This window comes from Phoxinus phoxinus (assembly GCF_949152265.1).
Source record: "Phoxinus phoxinus genome assembly, chromosome: 1".
Classification (NCBI taxonomy): Eukaryota; Metazoa; Chordata; class Actinopteri; order Cypriniformes; family Leuciscidae; genus Phoxinus; species Phoxinus phoxinus.
The window spans coordinates 50,594,155-50,617,256 of NC_136876.1; the positions used below are offsets into that span (position 1 = coordinate 50,594,155).

A 23,102-nucleotide genomic window follows, 5' to 3' on the forward strand; every position below is an offset into this window, starting at 1 on the left:
TGTACATATATAAATTATATACATATACAGTTAGCTAAAAAGTAATGAATACTTGTTTGTTAACAAATGATTATGACATATAGAAAATGTTAGCATTTGTGTATGTTGATTCAGAGTTTGCTTCATCAGAAGTATTCGCTAACCAACCATCCAGAACTGTCTAGTAACTGGATAGCGACTCCCTAACAACCATCCAGAACTCTCTAGTAACTGCATAGCGACTCCCTAACAACCGTCCAGAAGTGTCTAGTAACTGCATAGCGACTCCCTAACAACCATCCAGAACTCTCTAGTAACTGCATAGCGACTCCCTAACAACCATCCAGAACTCTCTATTAACTGCATAGCGACTCCCTAACAACCATCTAGAACTCTCTATTAACTGCATAGCGACTCCCTAACAACCATCCATAACTCTCTAGTAACTGCATAGCGACTCCGTAACAACCATCCAGAACTCTCTATTAACTGCATAGCGACTCCCTAACAACCATCTAGAACTCTCTATTAACTGCATAGCGACTCCCTAACAACCATCTAGAACTCTCTAGTAACTGCATAGCGACTCCCTAACAACCATCCAGAACTCTCTATTAACTGCATAGCGACTCCCTAACAACCATCCAGAACTCTCTATTAACTGCATAGCGACTCCCTAACAACCATCTAGAACTCTCTATTAACTGCATAGCGAATCCCTAACAACCATCTAGAACTCTCTAGTAACTGCATAGCGACTCCCTAACAACCATCCAGAACTCTCTATTAACTGCATAGCGACTCCCTAACAACCATCTAGAACTCTCTAGTAACTGCATAGCGACTCCCTAACAACCATCCAGAACTCTCTAGTAACTGCATAGCGACTCCCTAACAACCATCCAGAACTCTCTATTAACTGCATAGCGACTCCCTAACAACCATCTAGAACTCTCTATTAACTGCATAGCGAATCCCTAACAACCATCTAGAACTCTCTAGTAACTGCATAGCGACTCCCTAACAACCATCCAGAACTCTCTATTAACTGCATAGCGACTCCCTAACAACCATCTAGAACTCTCTAGTAACTGCATTGCGACTCCCTAACAACCATCCAGAACACCTTAGGAACCGCCTAGCATTGCTGTTAAAGCATAAAAGTGCAGTAAACAGTGAGTCTCTCTCTCTCTCTCTCTCTCTCTCTCTCTCTCTCCCTCAGGCACGCTCTGCCTCTCTTCACCTCTCTGCTGAACGTGGTGTGCGCTTACGACCCGGTGGGCTACGGGATCCCCTACAACCACCTGCTGTTCTCCGACTACCGGGAGCAGCTGGTGGAGCAGGCGGTGCAGATCCTCATCGTGAGCCTGGAGCACGAGGGCCGCCCCCCCTCCCCCGCCAGCATGGAGGAGCAGGACGTGAGCAACACACACCCCATAATGCACACAACACACTCTCAACACAAGCCAAAGCATCCGCTCAAACCTGGGAGAGACCGGCTGAATCAAAGAAAATGTGCTTACACTTTATTTTACGGTGTCTGTGTTATTAGTACACTTCACTACAGAGTGATAATAATCAACTACATGTACTTACTATAGGGTTAGGATTGGGTTAGGGTGAGTTGCATGTAATTATGCATAATTTATAGTTATTACTGTAGTAACTACTACACTACCAGTCAAAAGTTTTGGATCGGTAAGGTTTTTTATGTTTTTAAAAGAAGTCTCTTCTACTCACCAAGGCTGCATTTATTTGATTTAAAAATACCACAAAAAAAGAGTAATATTGTGAAATATTGTTACAATTTAAAACAGCTTTTATATAGTAAAGTGTAATTTATTCCTGAATGTTCAGCATCATTACTCCAGTCTTCAGTGTCACATGATCCTTCAGAAATCATTCTAATATGATGATTATTATGTGAGCTGCACCTTCTCTTTCTCTCTCTACTCGTAGTCCGACGGCCTGAATAACCTCTTCGTGAACTACCTGTCCAGAATCCACAGGGAGGAGGTACGGAGAGACTCCTACGATACGCCAAGAGAATACACAGCATTGTTGTGTTGATGTGTGCGAGCTGTTTCTCCACGTGTCTGCAGGATTACGACTTTGTCCTGAAAGGTTTGGCGCGCCTGCTGACCAACCCGCTCACTCAAACATACCTGCCCAACTCCACCAAGAAGATCCAGTTCCACCAGGAGCTGCTGGTGCTGTTCTGGAAACTCTGTGACTTCAACAAGGTGAGAGATCGGCTGCTTTAATAACAGTCCAGATCCGAAACATTGTACGTAATCCCTACGTTTTGTGTTACAGAAATTCCTGTTCTTTGTGCTGAAGAGCAGCGATGTGTTGGACATATTAGTGCCTATTCTGTTCTACCTGAACGACGCCCGCGCCGACCAATGTAAGTGCTTTTGAAGAGTTACTTCACCCAAAAACATTAAATTCCTTCATCATTAAACTTTCATTCATCTTCAGAACACAAATGAAGATGTTTCTGTCAGGAACACTATCGTCAAATACGATTGACAATTAGCATACAGTTAGGATTAGCGGTATGGTTCCATTCTGGGCAAGAACTCCCTGCGCATCCATGCAGCCTAGCATGGATCAAAACAGGGAGAGCAGCAATAACCCCCCTTAGGCCGTGTGTCCACCAAAGCGTTTTTTCACGCGGCTGGCTTTATTTTTCTATTGTTGTCAATGGGAACGCCGCGTTTTTAGAACGCCATGAGCGTAACGAGGTGCTGAGCGAGTACTTAACGCTCAAGCGCTGAGCGCTCGGCGTTTTTTACAGGTCGCCGAGAGTTGAAGAATGTTCAACTTTAGGTAAAAGGCAGCGCTCATCACTGTCACTTTTTAGCCAACCGTCCAATCACAGTGGAGGAGGGGCGGGACTAATACCACACGGACCAACGGATATTCTGTATCATAGAAACGATGCGTCTCAACTGAAAAAAAAACTGCGCTGCCAAAACGCTCTCAAGCGCCCGCACACGGCCTTAGGGTAAACAGAACAGAACCAACGAGAATGTATTGCAGATATCATTGATTCAAGATTTTAATGTACAACTTAATTCGAGAATTTAGTCAGATTCAAAGGGGAATCATAATGCCAAATCCTGACTGGACAACAGGTGGAGCTGGGGAGGTAGGAGGGTAATTAGCTCCTGAATCCTGACTGACGAGAGGTGGAGCTGGGGAGAGAGGAGGGTAATTAGCTCCTGAATCCTGACTGACGAGAGGTGGAGCTGGGGAGGGAGGAGGGTAATTAGCTCCTGAATCCTGACTGATGAGAGGTGGAGCTGGGGAGGGAGGAGGGTAATTAGCTCCTGAATCCTGACTGGGCGAGAGGTGGAGCTGGGGAGGGAGAAGGGTAATTAGCTCCTGAATCCTGACTGATGAGAGGTGGAGCTGGGGAGAGAGAAGGGTAATTAGCTCCTGAATCCTGACTGACGAGAGGTGGAGCTGGGGAGGTAGGAGGGTAATTAGCTCCTGAATCCTGACTGACGAGAGGTGGAGCTGGGGAGGGAGACGGGTAATTAGCTCCTGAATCCTGACTGGGCGAGAGGTGGAGCTGGGGAGGGAGGAGGGTAATTAGCTCCTGAATCCTGACTGACGAGAGGTGGAGCTGGGGAGGGAGGAGGGTAATTAGCTCCTGAATCCTGACTGACGAGAGGTGGAGCTGGGGAGGGAGGAAGGTAATTAGCTCCTGAATCCTGACTGACGAGAGGTGGAGCTGGGGAGGGAGGAGGGTAATTAGCTCCTGAATCCTGACTGACGAGAGGTGGAGCTGGGGAGGGAGGAGGGTAATTACCTCCTGAATCCTGACTGAAGAGAGGTGGAGCTGGGGAGGGAGGAGGGTAATTAGCTCCTGAATCCTGACTGACGAGAGGTGGAGCTGGAGAGGGAGGAGGGTAATTAGCTCCTGAATCCTGACTGACGAGAGGTGGAGCTGGGGATGGAGGAGGGTAATTAGCTCCTGAATCCTGACTGATGAGAGGTGGAGCTGGGGAGAGAGGAGGGTAATTAGCTCCTGAATCCTGACTGACGAGAGGTGGAGCTGGGGAGAGAGGAGGGTAATTAGCTCCTGAATCCTGACTGGACGAGAGGTGGAGCTGGGGAGAGAGGAGGGTAATTAGCTCCTGAATCCTGACTGATGAGAGGTGGAGCTGGGGAGAGAGGAGGGTAATTAGCTCCTGAATCCTGACTGATGAGAGGTGGAGCTGGGGAGAGAGGAGGGTAATTAGCTCCTGAATCCTGACTGATGAGAGGTGGAGCTGGGGAGAGAGGAGGGTAATTAGCTCCTGAATCCTGACTGATGAGAGGTGGAGCTGGGGAGAGAGGAGGGTAATTAGCTCCTGAATCCTGACTGATGAGAGGTGGAGCTGGGGAGAGAGGAGGGTAATTAGCTCCTGAATCCTGACTGACGAGAGGTGGAGCTGGGGAGAGAGGAGGGTAATTAGCTCCTGAATCCTGACTGACGAGAGGTGGAGCTGGGGAGGGAGGAGGGTAATTAGCTCCTGAATCCTGACTGACGAGAGGTGGAGCTGTGGATGGAGGAGGGTAATTAGCTCCTGAATCCTGACTGGACGAGAGGTGGAGCTGTGGATGGAGGAGGGTAATTAGCTCCTGAATCCTGACTGGACGAGAGGTGGAGCTGGGGAGAGAGGAGGGTAATTAGCTCCTGAATCCTGACTGACGAGAGGTGGAGCTGGGGAGAGAGGAGGGTAATTAGTAGGGCTGTAACGATTTACGATATTAAACCGAAATCGCGACACTCAGATCCACGAACCTGTGTCGCGGTGTGAGAAGGCAGATCGCGATCGACACACCCCTTCCCAGACTTATCTTTCTCTTCCAGAATAGATCCCAGGGCTGTGACGGGGTCTTTTACATATTAGGTATGGGAATTTCAAGCAAAAATAATATTCGAAGATCGCTGGGTATCATTTGATTATTATTCAAAAATCGCACCTCTCCCCCACACGCGCGCGCGAGCACACACACACACACACACACACACACACACACACACACACACACACACACACACACACACACACACACACAAGCAAACACCAGAGCAAGTGAGAAAAGCGCACGGTGTTTGCTTGTATGTGTGTGTGTGTGGCACCGGCGCGCGCGTGAACTGGAACTCACCTCATAAACGAATCGAAACTTACATTGAAAGCTTGAAATACTTTTACTTGATTTAACGTTAATTCAAAACATAAAGAAATGGCTGCTTAGGCTAATTCGTAGGAAGTGTGCATTTCTCTATGCGCGTTCACTTTGTGGCAAGCGTTATTCCTGCGCTTGAGATGCGGGTCATGCGGAATAGGCAATATATTATTGGTGGTTTACAGCACAGTAAGCCTCGGTTACCTCAGAAGAATTTTTAACATGCTCGAATCATCTCCACAATGGAGTATAGTTCTGTTTGTTTTTCAAAAGTATTTTGTTACAAGAAAACAGAGTTATAGCTTTAGCTATTTATTTATTTATTTGGCTTTTAAAATCCTCCCTCCTCGCAAGAATCGCGGTTTGTATCGAATCGTGGGTCAGAAATCGGGATACGAACCGAATCGTGGGTTTGCTGTATCGTTACAGCCCTAGTAATTAGCTCCTGAATCCTGACTGGACGAGAGGTGGAGCTGGGGAGGGAGGAGGGTAATTAGCTCCTGAATCCTGACTGACGACAGGTAGAGCTGGGGAGGGAGGAGGGTAATTAGCTCCTGAATCCTGACTGACGAGAGGTGGAGCTGGGGAGGGAGAAGGGTAATTAGCTCCTAAATCCTGACTGGGCGAGAGGTGGAGCTGGGGAGGGAGGAGGGTAATTAGCTCCTGAATCCTGACTGACGACAGGTAGAGCTGGGGAGGGAGGAGGGTAATTAGCTCCTGAATCCTGACTGGACGAGAGGTGGAGCTGGGGAGGGAGGAGGGTTATTAGCTCCTGAATCCTGACTGGACGAGAGGTGGAGCTGGGGAGAGAGGAGGGTAATTAGCTCCTGAATCCTGACTGATGAGATGTGGAGCTGGGGAGAGAGGAGGGTAATTAGCTCCTGAATCCTGACTGATGAGAGGTGGAGCTGGGGAGGGAGAAGGGTAATTAGCTCCTGAATCCTGACTGACGAGAGGTGGAGCTGGGGAGAGAGGAGGGTAATTAGCTCCTGAATCCTGACTGGACGAGAGGTGGAGCTGGGGAGGGAGAAGGGTAATTAGCTCCTGAATCCTGACTGGGCGAGAGGTGGAGCTGGGGAGGGAGGAGGGTAATTAGCTCCTGAATCCTGACTGACGACAGGTAGAGCTGGGGAGGGAGGAGGGTAATTAGCTCCTGAATCCTGACTGGACGAGAGGTGGAGCTGGGGAGGGAGGAGGGTAATTAGCTCCTGAATCCTGACTGACGAGAGGTGGAGCTGGGGAGGAAGGAGGGTAATTAGCTCCTGAATCCTGACTGACGAGAGGTGGAGCTGGGGAGGGAGGAGGGTAATTAGCTCCTGAATCCTGACTGACGAGAGGTGGAGCTGGGGAGGGAGGAGGGTAATTAGCTCCTGAATCCTGACTGACGAGAGGTGGAGCTGGGGAGGGAGGAGGGTAATTAGCTCCTGAATCCTGACTGACGAGAGGTGGAGCTGGGGAGAGAGGAGGGTAATTAGCTCCTGAATCCTGACTGATGAGAGGTGGAGCTGGGGAGGGAGGAGGGTAATTAGCTCCTGAATCCTGACTGACGAGAGGTGGAGCTGGGGAGGGAGGAGGGTAATTAGCTCCTGAATCCTGACTGACGAGAGGTGGAGCTGGGGAGGGAGGAGGGTAATTAGCTCCTGAGAAACGCAATAGCTGCTGATAATACTGAAGGAGCTTATATATGTGTACAGTGATAGGCGTTGTATTCCTATAGGTAGAGTCTGAGAGTCAGCTGATGTGAGCTTGACTAACATGACCTGACAGAACTGACGCTATGCTTGATTTTTAATATTCTCTCATTCTTCTTGCCCATCCATTGTTGGTCCATGCAAGCAAAACATTCGTGCATTAAAAAGTATAAAGTTACATCGTAAAAGTGGATCGAGTGGTTTAATCCAAGTTTTCTGAAGAGACACGATTGCTTTATATGATATGCAGAATTAATTTGGTCTTTTATTCAGATATATACAGTAAAAACTGAAATATTGTGAAATATTATGACAAACTAAAACTGTTTTCTATATGAATATACAGTAAAGTGTAATTTATTCATGTGATCAAAGCTGTATTTTCATCATCATTACTCCAGTCTTCAGTGTCACATGTTCCTTCAGAAATCAGGATAATATGATGATTTGATGATCAAGAAACATTTCTGATTATTATCAATGTTAAAAACAGTTGAGCTGCTTCACATTTTTGTGAAAACCGTGATACATTTTTTCAGATTCCTCTTGATTGAGTTATTACATTTATCAAAGCATTTATTAAATATAAATATTTTGTAACATTATAAATGTCTTCACTGTCACTTTTGAACAATCTAATGCACCCTTGATGAATAACAGTATTAATTTAGCTTTTTTTTTTTATATCTTACCACAAATGTTTGAATGGTTTCATTGTTTCCACAAAAAAGCTTTCAACATTTATAATACTCATAAATGTTTCTTGAGCATCAAATCATCATATTAGAATGATTTCTGAAGGATCATGTGACACTAAAATAATCATGATTCTGAAGCTGAAAATACAAAATTATCGTAGACGAATATGCTTGCACTCTTTACCTGAGTAGATATATTTAGAATAATGTAGGACACTTTTTTACTGGTAACATAAATAACTAACTAGTAATAAGTAACTAGTTTTAATGAGTTTTCACCTTTTCTGTCAAGGTGTCTGTGCAGACGACTGTTGTCATGCTCGTCTCGTGATGTTGTGAGTGTGTGTGTGTGTGTGTGTGTGTGTGTGTGTGTGTGTGTGTGTGTGTGTGTGTGTTGATCTCCAGCACGGGTGGGCCTCATGCACATCGGCGTGTTCATTCTGCTTCTGCTGAGCGGAGAGAGGAACTTCGGTGTGCGTCTGAACAAACCGTACTCGCTTCACGTCCCCATGGACATCCCAGTGTTCACCGGCACACACGCTGACCTGCTCATAGTGGTGAGACACACACCGGTCTCTCAAGTCCCCTTCATTCGTACCCGCGTCATGGCATGGGAGGCGGCCGCGCTAACAAGAACGCTAAAGACCAGTCGCTAGTGGGCCTCTTGAGAGCAGGGGAGTGAGGTTTACATGTTTACTCTTACTAGCTTGCTTCTGTTACACCAAAAGTCAAGTCAAGACACCTTTATTTATACAGCGCTTTAACAATATAGCTCGTTTCAAAGCAGCTTTACAGTGATAACAGGAGATTACAGTAACAGAGATGGTTTTGGCTTTACAGCAGCTCTAGAATAAAGTTATTGTTGTGCACATGCGTATTATGTGTTCAGTCTATAGGTATCTGCGTTTGAATATAGGCGTGTAGTCTTTCTTTCAATTCACACAAAAGGTTTATTAATATGTTGGTTTTGCGTCTGGTTTGCTTAGAAACATATGAGGTGTTTTTAAATCTCTATGTCTGCAGGTTTTCCACAAGATCATAACCAGTGGCCATCAGCGTTTACAGCCTCTCTACGACTGCCTGCTCACTATTGTGGTGAACGGTGAGTGATAGCAGTGTCTGGGTTTGCACTGGGCTTTACTGGATTCAGATTTCATCATTTGTTATGTCACAAAAAACTGGAGGTGACAATTTTTTCTTTCATGTGCTGAGAGACTAAATGATTGTGAGGCTATTTCCATTAAAGCGCTACCATAACCATAAACGTTACAAACACTCGCGGGCCAAAATGACCCGAAGCCCTAAAATTATACCTACCTTTAATTTATTTTATTTTTTGTCCTATTTTTTCTAGTTTTTAATGTATTTCTTTTGTTTGTTATTTGTTTATTATATTTACCTTTAAATGACTAGATTTGATAATTAAATAATAAATAAATAATAATTTACATTCCTCACATTCTTTCAACTTAAATTCAAAATAACTTTCATGCATAACACTTTTAATTCAGCTCAAAATATCTTACATTGGGTGTCTTTGCCGACCTCTTGTGGAAAAATAATAATATAACATGATATTTCATGACTCTAGATGACCTTATATCTCTATATGGAGCAAACGAGCTGTTCCTCTGGGTCCTAAAGTCAGTTACTCTTCAGATACACATGTAGACATTATATTTTTTTAAAAATTGGTAAAGTTTTAGCATTTTTTGTTTGAATTTTGAGCATTTTTAGGTTTTTATATGTGTACTGAAGCATTCCTCGCATCCCATTCATTCCTATGGGGGTCAAATTGACCCGTGAGGAAAGGATTTGTTACTTTTTTACATTTCAACCACAAAAACTCCTCAAAACCATAAACATTTTTTGTGTGTATACATGGTTAAAGTGCAACAAAAGTCCAAGGGTCTTGGACCCCTCTAATGAACACTCAATTTTTAAAAATGAATTTCGGGTCAAAATGACCCGAGGGAATGGTGAGGGTTTCCTCGGATCAAAAGGCCTTTATTCCAAATGGAATGTTCAGATTAATTTAGAATGTTTAGAATGTTTCATGTGTGTAGTTTGGTGCGTGTCATTGAAGTGTTGTGTTCTTTGCGTCCTCTGTCCCATAACATGGTGTGGTTGTTCAGTGTCTCCGTACCTGAAGAGTCTCTCCATGGTTGCGGCCAACAAGCTCCTGCATCTCCTGGAGGCGTTCTCCACCAACTGGTTCCTGTTTTCTGCTCCTCAGAACCACCATCTGTCCTTCTTCCTGCTGGAGGCCTTCAATAACATCATCCAGTACCAGTTCGATGGTGAGATCCACACACTCGTTCATCTCTGCCAGATCAACTCTAATTTTAGATATTCTCTTACTGTTCTGCCAACTCTGTTAAAAGAAGTCCATGTGGAAAGTCTTGGTCAAACTGTGATACAGATACAGAAGATGCATCTGATATGGTATTAATTTTTATTTACAAAGCAGGCATACTTGTACAATTGCATAATGTAAAAAGCCTACATAAAGGATATACAAACTGTGGTAACACTTTATTTTGATGGTCCACTTTAGACATTCTCCTGACTATAAGTAACTTTGCAACTACATGTCAACTTATTTTACTAACCTGACCCTAACAACTAGCCCTAACCTAACAGTCTACTTAGTTGAGTAGAGTTAGTTGACATGTAGTTGCAAATTAATGAGAGTTAGTAGTCGGTCTAAAGTTTTATTATATAAATTATACACATACAGCAAGTCAACAGCGTTCCCCTTCACTGAAGTGCTCCATGAATGCAGTCTAGCGTGAGTTCTGCCCTCTCGCAAAAACTCTGGTTAAAATCACTAAAGCTGTCAAAACTGTGAAATTAATCTCTTACTTGCATCGTATCTGCACTTTATTGTTTTATGATGAAAGAATTCAGCCAGTAAACGTGCGTTGAAACCATAGACTGTAAACAAATATGTACGTAGTGTCCGTGACGTCACCCGTATGTTTCTGAAGTGCATTTTTGAAGCCCAAAGTGGGCGGAGCCGGCCGTCGCCATCTTGGATAACCGAAAATGTGATTAGCTGAGGAGACGTGACACTAACAGACAGCAGACAAACGGCTAGCAGTGACATCAGCGACAATCCACTTGTCACTCAAGTGGCCACGCCCTTAATTATGCAGAACATTATGGCGTAATATAATTTAAACGGATGAGTTATAAAAAAATTCACCCCCCTCACAGTCGTCATGAAGGGCAAAATTAGCTTTATAGACCAAAACCACTTTTTGTATGATGAATTGCAGTTAAAAAAAGTCACTTCCGTGTTGCATTCAAGAGAGAGAAGGGGAGGTTTTCACTTTGTTGAAACAAACTCCGGCTTTTTCAGCTGAGGCTAATCTAAACAACTTTGATTGGCCATTGCATTCATAGCTTAACATGCTCAATGCTGCGTAAAAGGTGTAAAAAGAAATCTGATGCAACGTGAGCAGATCTAAATGTAATGCAATCGACACTTTTCATTCGTTTTCACATTTCACTTTAATCGAGACAGTCATAGATTTAGTTTAAAGCTACAATATGTAATTTTTTTCGCCGCTAGGGGTCGCTAACCCTCTTACAGTAGCAAAGGCGTAGTTTGATGACGCATAAGCGGAATTATGGGACTTGTCGTCAAGCGGATGGATCTAATAATTTTTAAGGATGAGGATGAGTGAATACGTTTATGATTTTATCATGACTGTGGTGTGAAGCAGGGCGCGAGTGCTAATGAGAGACAGATCTCAGCGCCACACGCGAGTCCCGCGCATATAAAGGAATAAGGACATTTAATTCTAACGAACTAACATACCTGCAAGAGCAGAATATTACTCACACAGGTCAGTTTATTAGACGAATGAAACGTGTGAGGGAACGCAGCGCTGTCTCACTCGCTCTACACTATCACACTAAACTGCATTTGAGTGTGTTAAAGTTATAATGTTATTATCTGTGTTAGTTTGATGGCTATATGAGACTAGCAGTAAACTAGATCAACATTAGAATAACATACAGATCATATTCTAACACTTCATCATGTTGAGCTATATAACATTGATTAGTTTTATGTACATTTGCTCACCCGTCTAATAAAGTACATGCAAGAGCTCTGTCGAGTGGAAGTTAGTCGCGGACGCTAGCTCTCGGCATCTCGAAAACGCCACGCTGATATTGATCCTCGGTTTAGTTCTCCTTTTGTCCCAAAGTCTGCTTGCCATGGTCTATAATGTTTGAACAAAACAACAACAGCGTGAGCGCCGCTAGACTTAGCGCAGTTGTCCACGTCTATCGCCATGGTTACTACGGCAGTACGAGCGGAAACCAGGGATAACGCGGATATTACGTCAGTGACAGGCAACACGTGAACAGGGACGAGCCATTATTTAAAATGGGAATTTCTCTGAAATTAAAAATATTTGGGAACTTTTGGAATATTGTAAGTACACAACTGCAGGAAATATATCACAGTGTGCAAGTGATTTTTGGATATTTTATTACAAAATTCTTACATATTGCACCTTTAATTGTGCAGGGGGATTTTTCGCCCCCTTATCTTTTTTCATAATTTTTTTTGCTAGGTGTTTTTGATAATTTTGGTGGCTTATTTGCCCCATTGAATCCACCCCTGACCCCAACTCTGATGCTGTTTTGATCAGGTAACTGTAATTTGGTGTACGCCATCATTCGGAAACGCAACGTCTTCCACCAGCTGGCCAACCTGCCCTCCGACCCCGCCACCATCCAGAAGGCCTTGCAGAGGAAGAGGAAATCCCCGAACGCTATATCCCGGACCAGCTCCCAGGAGACCGTGTCCATGGAGGGATCGAGACCGGCTGTTCCCGCTGAACCCGGGACACTGAAGGCCAGTCTCGTGGCCATACCAGGTAGATCTGCTTATGCTGTGTTTACTGGATCATTTACAGTCAAACCAACATTTATTCAGACACTTTTCTCACATTATCACGGTTTACTCGCTATAGTTTAGAAAATGGTAATAAAATATGATCAGTTGATATTTATTTGACTGGTTTTGTCCGTCCTTCTGTTAGTCTGTCTCACTGATGAATTATGTTGAATATCTGTCAGCTGTTAAATTTAACTACACAATTAGATAATACTAGTTTAGCTCAACCAGTGACCAAGCAATGCTTCATTGTGTTCAGTGTGTGTGTGTGTAAAAAGAGCATTAGCAATTAAAGAAAACACACTTCAGCAAAACATGATCAGCTCAAAGTGTCTGAATCATTTTTGGTCCCAAATTTGTATAAATGTCACTGATACTGAAGAATATTTGGGTATAATATCTCACAGTTTACTTTATTTTGCTCTCCTCACTTACATAAATTAACTATAGTGTCCTGCACACACTAGTAGACAAATATATCTGGTGTCTGAATAATTTGTGGTTTGACTGTACATTATATAGTGGTATTAGCCAGTGTTGGGAGTAACGCATTACAAGTAACGTGAGTTGCGTAATCAGATTACTTTTTTCAAGTAACTAGTAAAGTAATGCATTACTTTTAAATTTTACAGCAAAATATCTGTTACTTGTTCCAATAAGTAACGCAAGTTACTTTGTTTTCCCAAATTTGATCTGATTGACACTTCTTCAGTCCCCATGATGAGAGAAATCGTGAGTAAGTGCAGAGGCGCCGTGTGTGAACATGACGGTTACTGTAGATCTACACTAAATGTGCGCATGCATTTACTCATCTCACTTGCACAGTCAGTATTCCTCAAAATGAATAAAAACAGTGAAATGCTAACTCTAGATATTACACAAACCTGCAGTAATTAAATATGTTAAATAACAAAAATGTACTTTATGTATTTAATCTCACTTTATTAACCAATGTCTTTGCTGGCGACCTTTGATGATCCAATTCAACCATACTAAAAAAACTAAACCTTAAGTTAAATATCACGTTTGTGTTTGATTTTTTGCATTTTTGTTGCTGAATTAAGAGCATTGTACTTCTCCTGCGTCCTTTTCTTCTGTGGTTCAGAATGGCAGCACATTACTTTCCATAAAAAGTAACAGAATTAGTTTTTTTAAGGAGTAGCGCAATATTGTAACGCATTACTTTTAAGGGTGCGTTTACACGACAACGATATGCTTAAAGGAACACGCCACCGTTTTTTTAAAAATAGGGCTTATTCACCGTCTTTCCTACATTTAGATAGGTGGGCAAATGCATTTTTGTCTCAGTGCATGCATTGTTTTAGTTTGGCTGGGTCGCCGCTAGCTTAGCTTAGCATAATGAATGGAATCCTTTGTTGCCAGCTAGCATGTCCTCAGTAAAAGTAATAAAAAACAACAACAAAAACCCCCACCTAATTACTTCGCAATGTTGACGGATTTCAGGTGTTGCGTGATATCTCTGCCCAAGTACCGTAACAGTGCTTCGCCTGTGCTTCACCCTAATATAGTCCCAAGTCAACATCTGCCTAGGAAACCGCCTAGTCTTAATCTGCATCGCTATTTGTACTCGTTGTGAATACGCAGGCCACAAGAAGTAATTAGGTGGGTTTTTTTGTTTGTTTATCACTTTTACTCAGGGCTTGCTAGCTGGCAAAAAAGGATTCCATTCATTATGCTAAGCTAAGCTAGCGGCGACCCTGCCAAACTAAAACAATGCATGCACTGAGACAAAAATGTGTTTGCCCACCTATCTAAATGTAGGAAAGACAGTAAATAAACCCTATTTAAAAGGAGTGTTCCTTTAAAACGTTTTACACTTAAAATACGTTTTTTTTTTTTTTTTTTCGCGTACAGACGACACCATTGTCAAAACGATCCCCATTCACACGGATCTGCGAAAACGGCTAAAAACGCTGTATTCTGCCTCCAGGCCAGTAGATGGCGATGAAACACTATAGACTGAACACGTGAACATCATCGTCTTCAGAGATTCACGTTTTTGCTGTTTACACGGAGAGCGTTTTCAACTAAAAACATATAACTTTTATGCGTTTTAGCCATTCGTTTATACGATAACGGCGTTTTGGGCGCCTGAAAACTTTTGAAAACGGGTTTCAAAGTGCAATTTTTTGAAAACGGTCTCCGTGTTAAGAACAAAAACGTGAATCTCTGAAGACCAGAATGTCACGCACATGCGTATTACGTGTTCAGTCTATAGTGTTTCATCGCCATCTACTGGCCTGGAGGCAGAATACAGCGCTTTTAGCCGTTTTCGGGGATCCGTGTGAATGATGATTGTTTTGACAATGGTGTCGTCTGTACGCGGAAAACTCAAAGGAAAAACGTCGCCGTTTTAAGCATGTAAACATACCCTAAAAGTAACATCCCCCAACACTGGTGTTAGTGAAGACCATGAGATAGTGGCACTGCATGTAAGACAGGCTAACTCTCTTCAGACATCGATAAACTGACGGAGAAGTCCCAGGTTTCGGAAGACGGCACCATGATAGCAGTGCCTCCGGCCGAATACCCACAAACCCCTGAACACAGCGCTGCGGCGGGAGCCAGCGACACCGAGTCCGTCTCAGGGCGAGACACTGAGGTCAGGGGAGCCGACGCACAGTCACGCTCACCGCTCGCTCTTCAAACGCAGGTGATAACACTGATTCTCTTGCTAGGACGTCTTCTACACCGAGGCAGAGATGGCGAGGAGACGTCTGTCCAGCTCTTCATCGTCCGTCAGCCACTGGAACCCCAAACCCGACTGGGTAAGAAAGCCTTCCTCAACACGGACATTAGGAGTAGTCAAGCCAGCTTTATTTATACAGCGCTTTTTACAATACACAGTGTTTCAAAGCAGCTTTACAGAGATAACAGGAAAATAATGCTGTTTCCAGAAGAAAATAGCGTCACAGTCCAGCTTAAGTAAGCTCAGCGATGGTTCATTTCTGTTGTAGAAAAGTTATTAATTTAGTTCATTTATATGGTAACACTTTACAATAAGGTTCATTTATTAAGCATTAGTTAATGCATTAACTAACATGAACTAACAATGAGCAATACATTTGTTACAGTATTTATTAATCTTTCTTAATGTTAGTTCATATGAATAAAGCTGTTCGTTGTTTGTTCATGTTAGTTCACAGTGCATTAACTCATGTTAACAAGATTTTAATAAAGTATTAGTAAATGTTGAAATTAACATGAACAAAGATGAATAAATGCTCTATAAGTGCAGTTCATTAGTAGTTAACGTTAACTAATGTAGTTAACTAATGAACCTTATTGTAAAGTGTTACCATTTATTTATATATATATATAGCTGGAGTAAACCGAGATGTCATCGTCCAGCTCAGCTCAGTTCTCATATAATGCTGTCAGTGCAGATCAATAATATTGTTGAATATTACATTAAATGTTAAATTTAATGTCCCCAAACTAAGCAAGCCTAAAGCCAATGACAACAAAGGTGAAAAAAGGCGACAGTTGTCCTACCGAATGATTTTAAGCTGGAAATTGTTAGGCAAGTGTAATTTTTAACCCTTGAGTTAAAGGGATAGTTCATCCAAAAATGAAAATTAGCCCATGATTTACTCACCCTCAAGCCATCCTTGAAACGCACATGCTCACTCACACACACACACACATATGCGCACACATACACACTCACTCACTAGCGCACACACACTCACTCTCGCTCACTAACTAGCGCACACACACACACACTCTCTCGTTCACTCGCTCACTCTCGTCGTGGAGGACCGAAAAAAAAAATCACACATGCTAGTGTTTTTGTCGTGATGTGGTGAAGCATCGCAGACGCAGGTCGGTTGTCGTCCACTGTAACACACACTATACGAGATGAAGCGATCGAATCTTGCGTCCCGACGCCCGTTGACGTTTACGAATCCCCACGACACCCGACGTCACACGAATCGGGCCTAAATCGTGTAATCTGAACCAGGCATACGTCGCTGTGGATAAAGGCATACATGTAGAGTGAACCATTGTAACGTGATCTGCACTCACAGGTCCTGTCCTGGAAGAGTAAACTCCCACTGCAAACCATCATGCGCTTGCTGCAAGTGCTGGTGCCCCAGGTGGAGAAGATCTGCATCGACAAGTAAGAGGAGAGCTGGTCAGCGGTCGCTGATGTGGTGTGGTGTGAGATGTGTGACGCCGTGTGTGTGTCTCGCCTCAGAGGTCTGACGGACGAGTCGGAGATCCTGAAGTTCCTTCAGCACGGCACTCTCGTGGGTCTGCTTCCCGTTCCCCATCCCATCCTCATCCGGAAGTACCAGGCCAACGCGGGCACCGCCATGTGGTTCCGCACGTACATGTGGGGAGTCATTTACTTGCGGTTAGTATGAACACACACTGTCCAGCTTATTCCTGACGGGCTTACTGTGTGTTCAGTTATGGGTGTCCTTCAAATCCATGAAAAAGTTCAGTAACTCAACTTAAAAGGTTGAATTAATATATGTGACCCGCTCTGGCGAAATGAGTCGGAATCCTTTTTAAGATATGGGCCGATTATGTGGAAAAACAATTACTTTTTATTTATTTTTTTGCTAATTTCAAAGAACAGACTCTCCCAAAGTTTCGTAGTCCAGATAATTGAGTAAAGGTATTTAAATGACTATTAAAGGCACACTATGTAGAAATTGTACTATTTTAATGACTATTAAAGTTCACAAAGTTTTACTAAATTTGCTGGAAATGAACATTGTTTTTCTCAACTCATCTCCGCTCTCCATATATGGTGTTATGCGTTGTATAGAAACAATCAAAAAGCTTAGAAACACAAACGCTGATCATTTGTCAATGGGAAGCCCCGCCTCGACTGACTGGCACGCGATTGGTCCAGCCGTCCTCCTGTCAGACTCAGCGCTCTGTGTAAACAAGCTCAAGATCTCCTCAGGAAGATGAAATATTATTAATTTGAGGAATGTCGTGTTGTATATTAATGTCTTTGGTCAAATTAAGCTGTAAAATAAATAGTTTATCCCTTTAAATGCGATGGATTTTGAAAGATATCAACAAAAAACAGGCAAAAAAGCGATTTTCTCAGGTTTTCTATTGGAAAAAGAGGACAGACCATAATTCAAATGTGTATATATTTACAACCATTCAAGGTATGACTCTGACTAGGATATCATTTGAAAGCTTATGGTCTCCTCTTTCCATTAATACCAACATTTCTGTTGATGATTATGGCTTACAGCTTATGAAAACCTTTTCACAATATTCTAATTTTGAATTTGGGGTTTTCATAAACTGTAAGCCATCATCATCAAAATTATAACAAATAAAGGCTTGAAATATCTCACTGTGCATGTAATGAGTATATAATACATTAGTTAGTACACTTTTTTCGAGTTTCACCTGTAACGCTGATCTGTCAATTTTCCTTCATGTTTTATTTTCAGACGTCGTGAGAATAACGTAACACTTGGTATTTTAACGCGACAAGAATATTCTTGTATTCTGCTATTGCACGATTTGCTTTATTTTCCTCACGATTATTCTCTTTTTCCCGTTTGCATTCTGCATGTTCTGCACATTTGTGGTCTGTTCTCCCGAGTTAATTTACGCTAAGTAAGGGATAATGTATAGCGAGGCGGTTGTTATAGCGAACACAACCCCGGCGGGCTGATCAGGACCCGACGTGAAGCGGAGTGTATTCGCTATAACAACCGCCTCGCTCTACATTATCCCGCTTATTACATCGCTACCTACCAAATACATCAATCATTTGACACAAAATATTGCTTTAAAAAGAAGTTTATTGATTTAAAAACAATTGTATTGCTTTCGTTAAAGAACACCGTGTCCATGGCAACGGTGTGTTATCCTTAGCAACGGTTGTTATGAAGAAATAACAGACCGCAGTCTACATTTAAATTCAACCAAGCCATGTAATAAATATCATTAATAATTCACTGGACGTTTTTTTCTCCTCAAATCCTCACGTCTCTTTCCAGGTTTGTTTTCGCATGTCATTTATTATCTGTCAAAATGACGGAAATCACTTTGAAATAGTATCACGCAATGCTGAAGTTAATGAACATTTTTGATCATAGGCAACGTATGTTATATAACACAAATACAGATGAAACTCGGAAAAAAAATGTATATGGTGCAAAAGTTCATTTATTTCAATAATTCAACTTAAAAGGTGAAACTAATATATTGTATAGACTCATTACATGCAAAGTGAGATATTTCAAGCTTTTATTTGTTATAATTTTGATGATTATGGATTACAGCTTATGAAAACCTTTTCACAATATTCTAATTTAGTATTTGGGGTTTTCATAAGCGCAATACGCTGTATTTAATATATCATGATGATTCACAAATTGAGTATTTGCGCTAAATCTGTCAGATTTGACTACATGAACTTCCCCAGCAAAGTGAGTAACGTAATAAGTAACCCGTCAAATTGGCTCGTGATGTGACCGCGTTACCAGTTATCAACGCAGGTGATTTGTACCTGCATTTGGCGAGTTAGCGAGTGTTCATTTCAAACCCTGATTGCGCTGCTAAACGCTAAGGTGGACAAAGTACACAACTTCCTTACTTACTCTGTAAAAGTATAGATACTACTGGTCAAATATTACTCCGTTACAAGTAAAAGTTGTAAAGACCGATTTTTACTTGAAATTACCGAACTTCAGATCATTCGATTGACAAGTGGATGGAAACGTAGCTAGTGATGCTAACTGAGTTCATCTCTGTCTAAAAGAGACCGGTCACTGTTCAGCTGAAGTCATCCAGTGTTGATTCAGTTCGGTTGTAAAGATCATCAATTATTAAATGAGTTCATTTCCTGGATCTCAGCTCAGTTCTGGAGAAACTCGTGACGGCGTCGCCCAGCTCAGGTCAGTCCTCACATCAGGCGGATCAATAGTAGTGTTGAATATTTAGCAAGCCAGAGACCATGACATCTCCGTCAGCTGACAGCATGGAGAACACACCTGGGAGAAGCCAGACTCAGTGTATGATTATGATAAGTCAGATTGCAGATCAGGATCGGTAGCATCCACACATTCGTCCCGTTCCTCTGACGTGAAGATGTGTTGATGGCGCCGGCGCGGAGGCCGGTCATGTGTGTGCGGAGGATAACAGAAATGCCATCAGCATGTCTTTCTTGTCAACAAGACTGTATGCGAGAGAATAATATTACACAATATAATAGAACGCATGCACATGAATATAACGTCATATACAAATAATACAGCAAGCTTCACCCCAAGCACGTCCGATACAGTGCCGACAGATGCTGTCTAATCACGCTCTGCATTACTGCAAACTGAATATTCTGTTATTAAATTATCATGTAGATGTAAAGAGACTTGCACAATGTGCCTTAATCATGTTCCTGCCTGACTCTGAGCATACGATTATATTTGACACAGTTTTGGTTTTGGTCACATTTCACCTCAAAATAATTCTCCTCAAAATAAATAAATAAAAATACTATATATTTTTTTATTAATTATTATTATTATAAAAAAATGTTTTTGTAATTTAATTACATTTTTATTTTATTTAAAATATATATTTAATTAAAAAAAAAATTTTTTTTACATATATATACCGGTGTATATATATATATATTATTTATTTTTTTAGATTTTAAATTATTGTTATTATATTTAAAAATTATATTTTTTGTATGATTTGATCTATAATTTAATGATATGATTTAAAGGGGTCATGACATGAGAAACCAAATTTGCCTTGATCTTTTGGTATATAAGAGGTCTTTGTACCATTAAAACGTCCTGCAAGTTTCATAGCTTAAGACGTCCTCCCCATTATAAACGAATCATTTATTTAATCAAGCTCTAAATACAGCTCGTTCTGGATCCATGGTAAGAAGTGACGTCACGGTACGAAGTGACGTACCAGCGTTTGCATATAGACCGCCTCCAGCAGAAGACAGTTACGCTTTAAGCGTAAGGCAACTACGCTCATTTCGTATCACCGTCGCGCCCGCGCGCTGCGCGTCTCACAAGTGTTCAGTCGACGGACAGCGAGTGGGTCTGTGTACAGGGAAATTACGATGCCGCAGATGTGCTGTTCCTGGCTGTGGACAAACTACATCTTTGAATACGCTGCGAAGGATCCAGTCGTCAGGGAAAATGGATGCACTTTATTTTTTGCGGACGTCTCAGTCACGACAGTGTTATTTTAAGCGTTTGTTCTGTACATGTGAAGGATGACTGTTTTGAGCTTTGCCAGAAAACTGTTGCTCAAAGATAAGTCCGTGCCGACTATTCTGGGCTCAACATCGACGACGCAAACTGTAAGTAATGTATTTAAAACTTTAAACTACTTTTTAAATACGCTGAAAGATCCAGTCGTCAGGGGAAAATGGATGCACTTTATTTTTTGCGGACGTCTCAGTCACGGCAGTGTTAGTTTAAGCGTTTGTTCTATACATTTAAGGATGACTGTTTTGAGGAAAAAATCCCAATATGATGCTGGCTTTGCCAGAAAACTGTTGCTCAAAGATAAGTCCGTGCCGAATATTCTGGGCTCAATAACGACGACGCAAACTTACTTTTTACCATGGCTAATATAAACACATTTGTATAAGAGAATCTTGAAAATATGTCGCCTTTCTAGTAGGCCTACATGTGATAGAAAATTAAAAATGTTGCCTTTATCAATGCTGCATCTTCAAATATGGCCTGTGCATGCATTTTTGTCCGTGGTACACCCTATCATTTCATTGGAATTAGTTAAATAATGTTAAACTGTTAGCAAATTAAGCTATAGGAAAATTATGTAACAATAATCCGTTTTCAAGTGTCTCGGGTTAATTTTGTTTTATTAATTCAAAATAGTTTCACTTTCCATGTGGACACAGGCTGATCCAGTCTTCGTTGTTGTGGTGATGGTTCATTTTCCTCTGATTCCGGCTCAAACATAATAAGGTTTTATCATTGCAAGAGCCATCGCTTCGCATGCATCACCTGCTATTAAACAGTTGCGCCGAATCCGCAAATGCTCTGGCTGGGGGCGTTAATAATTGATGCATAGGCACTGACGTTAGCCAATCATAGCAGTGGGCGTTAACACTGAACTCTTAAAGGGGAAACACCCCCAAAACAGACTGTTTGAATCAGAGGATGAGAAACAGGGTGGGAAAAGGTCATAAATCACTACATTTTAAAAGTTTTTTGTAAAAAAAACTATAGTAATACTATATTTGCACCTAAGGGAACATAATAATAAAATAAAAAAAACCATGTCATGACCCCTTTAATATATAATTTTTAATATATATGTTTTACATTTTATTTAAAATATATATTTAATTGTTATTTAATTTCATATTTAATTTTGTAATACATTTCAAAAAAACTTAATATTATTATTATTATTTTTTTTTATAATATATATTTCATTTTTTTATTTTTTATTAATACATTTTAAAATATATAATTTATTTAAAAATATATTTAATTTATTATTTAAATTGTATTATATACATTTTTTTTATCATTTTTTTTATTATTAATTTATTAGAGGGTCAAATTGACCCTCTAATAAAAGGGTGGCATGTTGCAGTGGTGTTTCTGTAATCCACCGGTTCCTCCTCTCCCTTCAGGAACGTGGATCCTCCGATCTGGTACGACACCGACGTGCGTCTCTTCGAGATCCAGAGGATGTAGATCTGAGCCCTGTCCTGGCCTTCCGCTTTCTCCCGCTCCCGCTCCCCAGAGGAGACGACTCGTCCTCGACTGTGACCCTGGAGGTGCCGGTTCAGATGATAACACGTCTATATATACCCCACAGCAGCCCAGACACGTGAAACTCTCTCACTGTGCTTTTACACGAATAAAGTGCTCATTATAAGAAGGAATGCTATGTATAGTGTCGGGAAAAACGTTCTAGGAAGCTTTTAGAAGTGATCAAGCATTGATAAAGACCTTTGGATTGTATTGATATCACCACAAGAGGGCGATATTGCTGAATCCTCCTTTTTTGTTACGTGTTGGAACATGCGTTACATCATTACTCCCGATTTCACTATAGTCACGTCTGGGATGAAGAATAACTGGAGGAAAAATCACAAGCTGGTTTAGATATTCAGTATTCATACACACGGCCAGTCTAAGGTTTTGGATCGGGAAGATTTTAAATGTTTTTAAAAGACGTTTTTATAATTGGTGTCCTTAAAGGTTGAAGTTTTCCTCATTTTTTTAATTAAGGCATTATGTATATATATATTAGGGCTGTCAAAAGATGAATCGCGATTAATCGCATCCAAAATAAAAGTTTGTGTTTGCATAATATATGTGTGTGTGCTGTGTATAATTATGTATAAATACACACAAATTCATGTATATATTTAAGAAATATTTGCATTTATATACTGTACATTTATATAATTTATATTATATATAAATATTTTATATATAAATATAACCAATTTTTCTTAAATGTATACATGATTGTGTGTTTTTATATATATAAATAATTATACACAGTACACACACATATATTATGTGTAAACAAACTTTTATTTTCGATACAATTAATCACGATTAATCTTTTGACAGCCCTAATATATATATATATAAATTAAAA

General features: G+C 41.3%; 1 protein-coding gene across 1 annotated transcript in view; it reads left to right on the forward strand.

The window, feature by feature from the left end:
* Positions 1-22,775, forward strand: part of hid1a (HID1 domain containing a) — a 45,532-nt gene extending 22,757 nt beyond the window's left edge. The window contains exons 7-19 of the mRNA XM_079622658.1: positions 1,202-1,397; positions 1,939-1,995; positions 2,082-2,222; positions 2,296-2,386; positions 7,961-8,112; positions 8,579-8,657; positions 9,691-9,855; positions 12,226-12,453; positions 14,951-15,096; positions 15,173-15,262; positions 16,526-16,617; positions 16,696-16,854; positions 22,120-22,775. Of these exons, the coding sequence (XP_079478784.1) occupies positions 1,202-1,397; positions 1,939-1,995; positions 2,082-2,222; positions 2,296-2,386; positions 7,961-8,112; positions 8,579-8,657; positions 9,691-9,855; positions 12,226-12,453; positions 14,951-15,096; positions 15,173-15,262; positions 16,526-16,617; positions 16,696-16,854; positions 22,120-22,183 (1,660 nt within the window). The 3' untranslated portion in view covers positions 22,184-22,775. The remainder of the gene's footprint in view (positions 1-1,201; positions 1,398-1,938; positions 1,996-2,081; positions 2,223-2,295; positions 2,387-7,960; positions 8,113-8,578; positions 8,658-9,690; positions 9,856-12,225; positions 12,454-14,950; positions 15,097-15,172; positions 15,263-16,525; positions 16,618-16,695; positions 16,855-22,119) is intronic.
* The last annotated feature ends 327 nt before the right edge of the window (positions 22,776-23,102 follow it).